This window comes from Tripterygium wilfordii, chromosome 7, assembly GCF_013401445.1.
Source record: "Tripterygium wilfordii isolate XIE 37 chromosome 7, ASM1340144v1, whole genome shotgun sequence".
Classification (NCBI taxonomy): Eukaryota; Viridiplantae; Streptophyta; class Magnoliopsida; order Celastrales; family Celastraceae; genus Tripterygium; species Tripterygium wilfordii.
This window is the reverse complement of record NC_052238.1, coordinates 12,431,447-12,445,204: the sequence shown is the minus strand read 5'-3', so window position 1 is coordinate 12,445,204 and position 13,758 is coordinate 12,431,447. Positions and strand designations below refer to the sequence as shown.

Here is a 13,758-nt window from a genome sequence, read left to right as displayed (position 1 = left end):
ATATATACATACACATATATAAACCTGTAGATATACATAAACGCATATACCCGTACATAATGAACCTGGATCTATATACAAACACATATACACAAATTACATATATACTCAATTGAACATATATGCATACACGCACACACCATATATATATATATATATACACACACACATACACACAGACATAATATATAGATACACGCATATACATATTTAATATGGCAGTCCACATTCTTGATCATTCGTAGACAAATGAACCAGAAATCAAGCATCGAGCATCAATCATAGTGGATATACCAGTGTATCAAAGTCGGATTAATACAGAGATCAAAATACCTATTCTGATTTGATATCGAAAACCAGTATCAACAGATTAGACAAACAGGGATTCAAACCAGGGCTGAGTAAACTACCTGATTAGATATCAAAATCAAGAATGATAGAAGGATATATAAACTATCATCATCTCAGACATGGCAGCCATCATATGCAAGACAGTATTCCCAGATAACAAAACCAAAACGAAATAAGATTCGGATGAGCGAAATATTACCTCTGGTTCCTTGTTGTGCAATGGCCTTCTTCTTCCCGTTCTCGGCGACTTCCCTCTTTTCCTCTCCCAATTTCCTCTCTGGTTTTCTTCTCTTCTGCCTAAGACCTTTCTCTTTTTCCTTGTCTTTGTTTCTTTTCTTCTGCCCTTTTTTCCTCTCCCTCGGTTGTTCTCTCCTTTTTCTTCTGGTTGTCTTCTCTTCTCCATAGTTTTTAAACCCGACCCGCTCATCGAACCGTCAAGGCTGAAGGGTCAAGGGTTTCGAGGTTCAACCGTTATGAAGGAGGTTGAACCGCGGGTTTTTAATAAATAATAAATATTTATAGTTTAATAGTTATATATTATATAATTATATATTATATAGCAAATTAGAGGAGCATACATGTACAATTCAGCCTTAATTCTAGGCATCTAGCTAAACATGTTATGTGCATCAATTCTCGTTCACAAGCCTGTATGGAGTCCATGCCTCCATGGGCTTTTTAAATCAATTTTGTTTTGTTCTAAGATATGGGCTTGGAAATCGAGCCCACGTTTGGCCCTGTTACCAACTACCAAGTAGGTTCACTATTTTATTATTCAATGTGATTGTGGGACCGGTGAAATGATTGCTAAAGACTAAAGTGTTGAACTTTGACGCTGATATGGATTTAATTGCAAGCGCACAAATCGCACAAGTAATAAAGAGATGAGTAAATTATCGTTTCCACTAGTGATGTGTTAACAAAAGAAATCAATGTCAAACAAGCTACAATTATGTAAATTGGAGAAAAGGATTAGCGATTGGTTTTTGATTTTTTACTAAACTAATTAAAAAGAACAAAAACAAATCAAACACAAATATGAAATCAATGATGGAAAGTACTAGGGTACTTAACTTCACCTCACCTATCCAATTCAATTCCCTTGATTCCTTAATCCCTAATTCATCTCTCAATAATGACAATCGATTTCCCAACCTATTCAATGTTCTATTCCTAGATACATCAAACATATTTTCAATATAAATCCCTGTTATTCCTAACAATCGGATTAATATATCAAAAACCCATTACGAACTATGGAAATCATTTAGCGATTGCATAAGTCACAAACCTATATTCCTATGGTTCATGCACCCTATGTCATCTATGGCTTGAGGCAAACCCTAGATATCTCCTTCCGGTCTCAATCTAGGCAGCAAATCAATTGAATGATGGCCAAACACTCAAAAGCATTAATCACACCCATAGACAATCAAGAGAGAGAGAAATCAAGAAATAAGGAAATCAAGTTTATTGAATCTTCAAGGTTTGGTTACATTAAGACCCTAGTAGGAAATCTAGCCACTCATGGAAGCAAAATACATCATTAAACAAAGGAAATCAACCATAGAAACTAGGATAGAAAAGGAGAGAGGAAACCCCCTTGTAGATCCTCTTCTTCTCCAAGCTCCAAGGTAGCCTCCAAGCTCTCCAATGGAAGTAGCACGAAATCCAGCTCCCCAGCCTCCAAGCTCCCTTCCAAAACCCTATCTTATGTCCTTTTATACTTCTCCAAACTCTTATGTCGTTTCCAAAACAAGTTGGGGTCGTTTTGGCTTAGAAACACGTGAATTCGGGTCTTTTCCGCGAAACTGCGTAGTGCTGTGAATAGTACTCCGATCGATCGGGAATAGTCCGAGCGATCGGAAATACAATCTGTCTCGATGATATTTTTAGGTGTTTTGGCAGGTCCGATCGATCGGGAATATGGCCGATCGATCGGAAATCAGTACTGGGCTCCAAATCTTCATTTTGCACTCTTTTCCTCCATTTCTTGCCTTGACACCTACAATATGCAAATATAGCTTTCTTAGGCAATATTAACTCTTAATCAACTCAAAATGCAATGAACTTATGTGTAAAGGATGCACAAATGTATGTATATATTTGACACATCAGACGCCTTACATGAATCCCACATCGCTTAAGAACGTGGAAGGTGGTCAAGGTGGAGCCTATAAAAGGCAAAGAGAAGACAAATCTTGAAACCTGTGTACGTGTAAACAAATGGAGTGTTGATGCTGCTTGCAGAACTCACTCTTTGGTGTATAAAATAGACATTTTGTCAAATAACCGGTTTTTAAATAAATCGGCGGTTCAACCTATTTTTTACCGGTTTAATGCTTATATGGTCTTTTGTAAGCAATGGACCGTGAAGGCTGCCGGTTCACGGGTTTGACGGTCAGACCGACGAGCCGGTCCGAGTTTAAAAACTATGCTCTTCTCCCTAAGACCTTTCTCTTTTTTCTTGTCTTTCTACACCTTTCTCCCCCTCTTCACGTTTTCTCCTCTTACACGTTTCCTCTCTTACACATTTTCTCTCTTTTTTCCTTTTGCACGCCACCTCTGTCTCACGTTAATCAACTCCTCCCAAGTCCCAACCCTTCTTTTGTCTTTTTCCTAACTTTATTTTATTTTGTTTTTTTGTTTTTTTGTTTCTTTTTATTCTTAGATATTTTTTAGGGTTTTGATTCATTGGTGGGTTGGACCAAGATTTTGGGTACCTTGTGGGCTCATGGATCAAAGAAATGAATTATGAATATTTGTGCGCTCATGGGCCAAGAAAATGAGTTTTATAGGTTTGTGGGTCCAAAAACGAGCTTTTGAATTTTTCTATTGTTTTTGGCCAGACGAAAACCGGTTATTACACTGACAATGCTGAAGTTAATTGCGGAATGGTGGCTTTTGGGTCATTTGATCCCATTCCAATATCAATGGAAGCTCAAACGATGCCCTCGTCCCTAACTAACGAGGAATCATCAAATATAGAACTGACTGATGAGCTTCCTGAAGGAGCTGTAAGAGTCCAATTCATTGTAGATGAAGAAGCCACCACTGTCTATGCATATCCTGGAATGCCGAGGCCACAAGCTCCAAATAGGCCAATATTATATGAAATCATGACGGATGATCTAGATGTGTGGGATTCGTCACCAGAAATGTATGATTTATCCTCTGAAAGTGAATTATTCCGAATAAAGAGTTCGGAAGGAGAGAAAATAAGAAATCTCGGTCTAAGAATCGATTAAGAAGAAATCGAAGAAAGACACATGTTGATGTTGAGAATGAAAACACTCATTCAACGCCCCGAAAGGAAGTAACTCTTAAGAAATACTTTCCGACAGATTACTTTCTAGATGACCATATGACATCATATGTGATCAACGCAATAGACTCTAAAGAGTCACATGAAGAAAGAGATGGTTCTAAGATGGAAGTCTCAAGCATTGAGAAGAAAGGAGTTGTTACTTCACTCCAAGAAATTCCCTCTGACATGAACATCTCAGAAGTCGTTGAACTCCCAGTAGATACTCGTTTGGTGCTAGTTCAAACACTGCTCAATATGAAAGAATACAAAGGGAAAAATATTTTCCCAAATAAGAAAAGTTAGTCCCGGTGATTGTATGGCAACAATTACTTTTACGGACGATGACTTACAGCTTGGAACGAGACTTCATAACTGGCCACTTTCTGTTAGTGGAATTATTCGAGAACACAAAATATCTCGAATCCTCATTGACTGTGGATCTGCTGTAAATATTATGTCGATTCATACAATGAGAAAGATTGGAATCTCAGTGAATGAGCTTTCTAAAAGCAAACTGACAATCCAAGGTTTCAATCAAAAAGGACAACGAGCCATTGGCACAGTCCGATTAAAGATTGAGATGAATGATTTGATATCATTAGCTTTATTTCATGTAATTGACTCCAAAACATCCTACGAATTACTTTTGGGAAGTGTCTGGTTACATAAGAATGGAGTAATTCCTTCAACATGGCACCAATATTTCAAGTACAGTCGAGATGGTGAGGAAAAATGCATTGTAGCCGAATCAAAGCCATTCGCAAGTGAAGAATCTCATTTTGCGGATGCAAAATTTTACCAAAAGGAAGATATGCCCCAAAAAGCCCTTCCAGTGTTGATTTCAGAATCAAAAAATGACGTAAAAGATGACTCAATTGAGGACATCTTGTCAAGAACCTTTATAAAGAAATCATCAAAGATTGAGTTGTCGAAGAGTGATATTGACATTCTCAAGGAAGACCTAATCCTTCCAATCCCTTCTATTGGGAAAGTTGTGAACTTAAATTCTACCCACGAAAATGTCAAGGAAGTTGAGCTTCCTAAAGCTTTGGGAGACCATTCAAATGGATGGTTTGATCCATGTGTAAAGAAGCTCATGGAGAATGCTGGATACGGAAAAGGGAAGGCACACAAACTTGGCAACCTTGATTCCGTTCTGTCTAGTGGAAAAGCTCCGGTGATAAATAAAAAAGGAATATCTATTCCACAGCTAAAACACGGATTGGGACATGAATCTCGCGACTCACACCCTATCCGAATTAGAGCAAAGAAAACATCGGCCAATCCAATCATGATACAGATTTTTTAGTACAATGATGACAAGCCTGTAGAGCCCCTTGCTCCGAGCCAAATACAAGAGCAAAATACTCGAATTTTAGTATTTGAATGGATGCGTGATAATCCGTCAACATCAAACCAAATGGAGTCTGTACAAAAAGTCTCTATATTTTCTAGGCTTGGGCCAAAAGTCCAAAAAGAGGATCCGAAGAAACGAAGGAGACAAAGACGTCGTAGACGTAATGTTCTAGATAAAGATAAAAACAAGGTGATTATTTCTATCAATCACGTCACAATTGAGGAAGTGACTAAAAAAGAATTCAATTCCGAATCATCTTCTAATGAATAACCCATATTGGCACCATCTGCCTTTGAAGATGGGGGGCAAGCTACGGTTGATGAACTCAAGGAGATCAATCTAGGAACTGAAACTGATAGAAGGCCAACATTTGTAAGTGCACTTCTAAGTCCAAAAGAAGAAACAAAATACATCCAGCTTTTGCAAGAATATATGGATGTGTTTGCATGGACTTACAAAGAAATGCCAGGACTAGATCCAAAGATTGTTGTCCATCACTTGTCTATCAAACATGGAGTACGTCCCATAAAACAAGCTCAAAGACGATTCCGACCGGAATTAGTCCCGAAAATTGAGAATGAAGTCAATAAACTTATTGAAGCTGGATTCATTCGAGAAGTTAAATACCCAACATGGATTGCCAATATTGTCCTAGTAATGAAGAAAAATGGGCAACTACGGGTCTGTGTTGACTTCCGAGATTAAATAAAGCATGTCCAAAGGATGATTTTCCATTGCCCATCATAGAGCTAATGGTTGATGCAACTACTGGACACGAAGTGTTATCCTTCATGGATGGTTCGTCTGGATACAACCAAATTCGGATGAACCCAAAGGATGAGGAATTCACTGCATTCCGTACTCCAAAAGGAATATATGGTTACAAAGTTATGCCTTTTGGATTGAAGAATGTCGGAGCCACATATCAACGTACCATGCAGAAGATCTTTGATGATATGTTGGATAAAAAGGTGGAATGTTATGTGGATGACTTAGTCGTAAAGACCAAAAACCGAAAAGATCATTTAGATGATTTACGGGTTATCTTTGAAAGACTTCGTCGATTTCAATTAAAGATGAATCCTCTCAAGTGCGCCTTTGGTGTCACTTCTAGAAAATTTCTTGGCTTCATCGTAAGGCATAGAGGTATTGAAATTGATCGAACAAAAATCGACTCCATTTTAAAAATGCCAGAACCGACTAACTTACACGAGCTAAATAGCTTGCAAGGAAAGCTCGCGTACATTAGAAGGTTTATTTCAAACCTTGCTGGATGATGCCACCCATTCAATAAGTTGATGAAAAAAGAGACTTCTTTTAAATAGATGATACTTGTCGGAAAGCCTTTAATAATATCAAAGAGTACCTCCTACATCCGCCTATACTAAAGGCACCAATTTTAGGTAAGCCATTAATCCTATACATTACTGCCCAGGAGCGATCATTAGGAGCACTTCTTGGACAAGTGGATGACGAGGGGAAAGAAAGCGCATCATACTACGTGAGTCGTACGTTGGTAGGCACAGAGCTAAATTATTCACCAATTGAAAGAGGGTGCCTAGCATTAGTCTTCGCAACAAAGAAGCTAAGACATTATATGCTTGCACATGTTAATCATTTGATCACAAAGGCGGATCCACTTAAATTCATCATGTCAATACCAGTCTTATCCGGAAGATTAGCAAAGTGGGCACTTCTTTTATCAGAGTTTGATATTACTTTTGTACCTCAAAAGGCTATAAAAGGACAAGCTTTAGCGGATTTCCTAGTGGACCATCCGATTCCAGCAGAGTGGGAGCTTCCAGAAGAATTTTTGGATGAAAAAGTCTTTTTCATTGATATAATACCATCATGGAAATTACTCTTTGATGGTGCTGCACGAAAATATGGTGAGGGAGTTGGGGTAGTTTTCGTTACCTCTCAAAATGAAGTCATGCCTTTCTCCTTTACATTGATGGAGATGTGTTCCAACAATGTGGCGGAATACCAAGCCTTGATAATTGGCTTGGAAATGGCTTTAGAGATGCAACGTGGACAGCTTGAAGTTTTTGAAAATTCTAAGTTGGTTATTAATCAACTTTTATCAAAATATGAAGTCCGGAAGATCAATTTAATTCCTTACCAAAAGCATGCGGCAAAGCTCTCGGAAAAATTTGACATGGTTAATATTATTCATGTCCCAAGGAATGAAAATCGACAAGCAGATGCATTGGCTAACTTAGCTATTGTATTGGCTAACTCTGATAAAGATATCGCGATTGTGTCCTGTAACACCCAGAAAAAAATTCACCAAGTAAGTAGGTGAAATTCTTGCTCAAGTGAATAATTATAAGGGATTATTTTCGTACGTATATTACATTTTTAAAATATATATATATATATATATATATATATATATATATAATAAATAAATAATTCAGGGTTGGTAGGAAGGAGTGGTCATCAATAGAAATTGACTATCAAGTCCTTAACTATGGAAGTCTAAGAGAATAAAGTCTGACATGAGAATTTGATGGATGTATGGTGTAAGAGAATTGTTTTTTTTTTTCTAAAAAAATAATCGGAGGAAATAAGATATGCATGCTGTCGTGTACATGGTAAGAAGCAAAGAATGTAATTATGAGATATGCATGTGTACCACCTGTCAAGTAAGGGAGGGAAAACGTGTAAAGAAGTAAGAGATGAAATGTAGGGTTAAATACGGGTTCTCTTACTTAGCAAGGTAGAGAGGGAGACAAGAAAGAGAGAGAGATAAATGAAAGAGGATAGTAGACAGTGAAGTCCTAAGCGAGATGGGTATGTCTTGAAGAAGGAAGAAGAAAAAGAAGCTTAGCAAAGTATTTTGGAAGACTTGGGTAAGAAGAACTACAACTCATTAGTCAAGAAAATAAAATATCCATAACAGTTTCTCATTAGCTATATGTGGTTTTGATAGGAAACTCAGAGGGCAAGGGAAGTACAGAGATAAAAACAAGGGAATCTGTTGGGTGTAAAATACACCTACTTTTACGGGCTTAAAATTACTATTTTTCTATGTTGTTTAGTGCAAAATACTACCCACATTGGTGTTTTTATGCACAGGTACTGCGGGAGAATAAATTCATTACTGGACAGAATTTGTAACCTGTTTTGCAACTTGTCGCGGCCGCAGAACGTGGGAACCAGACTTGTGTTAATTAAGTTGCTGACGTGGCAAGGACAATTGGGCCAGTTTAGGGCTTGCTAAAGACTATATAAGGCGTGTTAAGCTGAGAAAAAAGGGAGACTTTTACTTTGCGTAGCCGAAGACCAAAGATTGAGGAAGTGGGTGTCGGCAGGAAGGAGGAGAAGCAACATCAAAGCTGGGCACATCAATTCTTCAGCAAATTTCTACTCTTCCATTGATTTGAACATTGTCTATGAGTATTTATATGGTTTTAATTTTAAGCATGTGTAGCTAAACTCTTTACTAGCTAGGGTTTGGTAATACTTCTACCATAAACCTTGTGCACATATTTAATTGACAATCAGACTAAGTTTAATTCTTTGTTCTCTGGATTAATTGTTTATTTCCTATTGTTATGCATGCCTGATCAACATCATAATTTTAGGAATTGTTAGTTAAACATATTCGGCTGACCATGACCCGGTGTTTGACGAAGTAACAAGAACTTGCGTAAGATCCAAGTTTTGGGAACATAGGACATAATTGATTGGGTAATAGACCATTATCCTAGATTGTGCAACTGTCGATTTCCTAGTGCTTATGCTTGTCTTAGGAAACTCTTAGGATAGACCAACCAAGACTCCTTTGATAAGAAAAGATCTTGCAACTGGACCAAAGTCAGGATCGTTGTTTAGGGAAATCTAATTGACTGCAGCTGGACCAAGGCCTTTCAATTGACATTGTTAGACTTTTAAATTGTGTGATTGCATATTAATCTGTGTGCACAGGTGGAGGTAGTTGGCAAGCCAAACCCAAGCTAGTTTTTCATCCATTGATATTTATCTAAATTTTATTGCTAGTTAATATTAGAAGCATCCGAATTTAATTTGCACTATTGTTAGAAGTTATAGTTGGTAATTAATACAGTCCTCGTGGATTCGACCCCTTTCACTATTATACTGTCAGTTGGCACGTACACTTGCGATTGGGATAAACCCGTCGGTATTGAGTTGCAAGTATTTCTTGCAATAAAAAGTATCGATCAGAATCCAAGAAGCACAAAGAAGCTTAGATACTTGAAAAAGGTGAGGAAAGGTAACGATGCTATGGTGAACTTGATTGTGTAATATATGTAATAGTCCATGGAGAGGATCTAGGGTTACAGGTCTAAATAAAAAGTTGGTATATGTGGTGATAAATTTGGAGTTTTTGATATGGATTTATATATGCATGCATAAATTTGTCAAGCAGATGATGAATTATGACCATGAATATGTTGAGTTGTGAGTAAGAGTGATTAAATGATCATGCATGTGAAGATTGGGCGGAAGGAATATAGTTGAGATTGCATGCAAGGCTATCAAGGAGTTAAAGACATGAAATATATTATATGCGACAGATTTGACTAAGGAATTATAGGAGATTTGAGAATATATCATTTGTTATGAAATTTCGTTAAGATATATGAATGAAAATTGATAAGTTAAACTTCCATGTAAGGATTTGTCCTTAAAATAGGAACTTGGGTTTTGCATGTGTTTATAACTACTCTGTGATTGAATCGACATATGAATCAAAATCTTATAAGTTTTGAAATTGGATTGTGGTTATTAATCAAAACTATAGGTGTGAAGCTTCTGTAGATAATTATGTAATAACCTCAATTAATTTATAATATAAGATATAGACTTCATTTGTATTTATTACCAGTAAGGCATGGTTATTATAAGTACGGTAATATACTACGATACTTGAGTGAAACTGAAAATAAATATTTGGCTAGGAACCGAAGACGTTGGACTGAGTCTCGTATACAATAAAAAGAAAGGGAAGACACTCACTGAAAATTGAAAGTATCGGCAAAGGTGAGGGTTGCCACTGCTAATACATTTAAAATGTTTTGATATGATATCCAATGAGAATGTTTTGATGTGATATGTGATTTATTTGATACGATAAATTCTTTGTCAATAAAGAAATGTTATTTGCGATAAATACAGTTTATGTGTCTTTAAATGCCGAATTATGATTTGCGATGAATTTTGGAAAAAAGATACCTATTTACATTTATTGTAAATTGGAAACTGAGTTATTTTGGGAAGACGATTATGTGATGAATAAGAGTTGGCTACTAAGTTTCGAAAAAGGAATTTTACATTTGAGATTATGCAAATTGGTGCACGTTACTAAAATTCCTATTAAAATGCGGTTTGATACAAATATTCATATGATTTCAAACTCCCTGTGCTGAATTTCTTTGAGTATGTGGAAATGAAAGAATATGATTATTTTGTTGCCTGTGCACATGGTCGCCCCAACCTTGGCCCAGTTGTGGTTTTTGCTAACTAGTCCTAAGGTGTGACTAGTGTGTGTGGTCAGAGCGATTTTACTCCCACACTATGTAAAGGAGTTATTTCCACGATCTTTCCGACGGGAAAGCATACAGGTGGGTACCCCACATACTAACCGGATTGACGAATCTGGGAAAAACCGTAAAGTGGGGATGCTGGAATCCATTGAATGGATTTATAATTTGGAATGTCAGACAGGGATAATTTGTGTTGAAATATGACTTCTATAAATTTATAATTATTACCTTCAAAAGAAGTTTGAACTCCGTGTTGTGATCTCGTCCACATTCTATACAAGTTTATATTTTATGTTTGCCCAAATGATTTTGATAAATGTCTATACTTGACTCTGATTGGTTGCGTTTAGCTTGGTTAACCCTCCTGCATGTTTTCCATACATGTAGATTAACGGAAGTTGAGTGGGGAAGGAACCAGGCTAAATAAGGATCAAGGTAGTGTAATAGATCTAGAACTACGTAAATCTATGCAAGGAATTTTGTATTAAGCACTTAAGTGTGTATTTAAATATATTGGAATTATTGTGTATGTTTGTCGCATAAAATACTTTGGTGTATCGAAGTTAGATAATGGTATTCCGATAATAAAGGCTTACGGTACGCTATCTGCATAGACCCGGGTAACTGGGAATGTGTGAATAGTGGTTGTACCGTGTAATTACCCCTGGTGAAGTTTTGGGGTGTTACATGTCCATTTCTCAAAAATGAGTAATTCCATCATGGACACCTGAAGATGTAACAAAAATTCATAATATCTTAGTTGATACAACTGAAAATGAGGATTGGAGGCAACCAATCATTGACTTTCTTAAATATGGAAAGTTACCAAATTATCATCGCCATAAAACGGAAATTTGGCGACATGCCTCTAGATTCATCTACTACAAAGATACGCTTTATCGGCGTTCTTTTGATGGCGTGTTTCTTCGATGCCTAAGGAAAGAAGAAGCAAATCAAGTATTGGAAGAAGCCCATTCCGGGATATGTGGTGCTCATCATTCCGGACCAAAACTTTACTTTCAGATAAAAAGGATGGGATATTATTGGTCAACCATGGTGAAAGATTCCATTGAATATGCTAAAAGATATGAAGCTTGTCAAGTTCATGTGAACTTTATACACCAACCACCGGAACCCTTACATCCGACTGTTGCTTCATGGCCTTTTGATGCCTGGGGTTTGGATGTTGTAGGACCCATAACTCTAAAATCGTCTGCTGGCCATTTGTATATCTTGGCAGCTATAGATTATTTCTCAAGAAGGGCGGAAGCACTTCCATTAAAAGAAGTTAAAAAAGAGACCGTTGTCAATTTCATCCAAGGTCAAATCATTTATAGATATGGAGTTCCTCGATATATCATTACTGATAATGGGAAACCATTCTATAACAATCTAATGGACAAACTTTGTCAAAAGTTTCATTTTGTCCAACACAATTCCTCCATGTACAACGCAGCAGCAAATGGACTTGCAGACACCTTTAACAAAACTCTCTGCACTTTGCTAAAGAAAGTTGTCGCCAAGTCAAAGAGAGATTGGCATGAAAGGGTAGGAGAAGCTTTGTGGGCCTACCGAATAACTTATCGAACACCAACACAAGCCACATCATATTCTTTGGTTTATGGCGTTGAAGCAGTAGTATCATTGGAATGTCGAATTCCGTCTCTCGGGATTGCTATCCAAGAAGGCCTTACAATTGAGCAAAATGCTCAAATAATGGATGAAAGAACTTAAGTCCTTAGACGAAAAAAGGTTGGAAGCTCAAAAGCGACTAGAATGTTATCAAGCTCGTATGTCGAGAGCTTTCAATAAAAAGGTACGTCCTCGAGCATTTCAAATAGGAGACTTGGTCTTAGCTATAAGAAGACCGATTGTGATCACTCGATGGACTGGGGGCAAGTGCCTACCCAAATGGGATGGACCATATGTAGTCACAGAAATCTACACAAATGGTGCTTATAAGATTATCGACAAGGACGGTCTACGGATCGGACCTATCAATGGAAAATTTTTGAAGCGTTTTTACGCTTAGAATTAAATTGTAATATTCCTTGCCCATATGAGTATAAACTATGAATGGTATTAAAAAAAAAAACTCGCTAGATTGAAAACACGAAAGGGCGGTCTAGACAAAAATAAGAGTTAAAAAAAAATTCTTGCATGGAACTACGTTTGACTTGATCTCCTCAAAAGGAGTACGTAGGCAGCTTGGAAATTTCCAAGTTCAGTCAAATAAAAAAAAAGACTTTGTCTTTTATTTCCAAGTTCAGTTAAATCCAAATGAAAAAGACTTTGTCTTTTTATTTCCAAGTTCAATAAAAAAAAAATAGACCTTGTCTTTTATTTCCAAGTTCAGTTAAATCCAAATAAAAAAAGACTTTGTCTTTTATTTCCAAATTCAGTCAAATAAAAAAAAACTTTGTCTTTTATTTCCAAGTTCAGTTAAATCCAAATAAAAAAAAATGCCTTTGTCTTTTATTTCCGAGTTCAATTAAATCCAAATAAAAAAAAGACTTTGTCTTTTATTTTCAAATTCAGTCAAATTCAAAGAAAAAAATTTTCTTTGTATTGTCATTTCTAAAGGACAAAATCAAAGCATGTAAGATATACATTCATGTTATGATTTAAGGTTCCTTTCTTTAATGAGAATACCTTTGTTTGATGCTTATATGTGCATACTTGCAACGTTCCTTGGTCAAGTCTGGAACAATAAGCATATGAGCAAAAATAAGATCTTCCAAAGAAGTCAACTACTTTTGCTTTTCTTCTAAAGATGGAAAACGCATGGTGTCATTCTCCTCATGAAGGAAGTCATCAATGTCATTCAAGTATTCAACAACTTTTGTCATTAAAGGAGAAATATCAATGTGAAAAAATTGACTACAGAAGTCTTTATAACAAGATGACTTCCGAGTCCACCATCTTCTCAAGTTAGATAGGCCTCCATGCAATGCCTCGTCACAAAGGTATTGGTTTTAGGGCACCATACCTCACATAAAGCCCGATATGCTGAAGGGGGACGATGATATTCCATCGTTGCTGCTTCGACTGATAATGATAAATCCTCCAAGCCTCTATCCTTAAGGAGTCCAGCAACCCGTCTGGACCACTCCCAAAATCCATTAAGATATGAAATCTCTCCTTTGGGGTTCAAAGATGTCCCCCATCTAATAAATTTGTTCCCAATATTCTCGACAATCAAAAGCCGTGGGATGAAGTCATCCTCATTA

At 36.8% G+C, this 13,758-nt stretch overlaps 1 protein-coding gene across 1 annotated transcript; it reads left to right on the top strand.

The window, feature by feature from the left end:
* Window positions 1-5,767: 5,767 nt before the first annotated feature.
* On the top strand, window positions 5,768-12,262 carry LOC120002596. Its single transcript, XM_038851356.1, has 5 exons — window positions 5,768-6,161; window positions 6,341-7,076; window positions 7,200-7,308; window positions 11,351-11,815; window positions 11,945-12,262. Exons 1-5 carry the CDS (start codon window positions 5,768-5,770, stop codon window positions 12,260-12,262), a joined length of 2,022 nt encoding a protein of 673 aa, XP_038707284.1.
* Window positions 12,263-13,758: the final 1,496 nt, after the last annotated feature.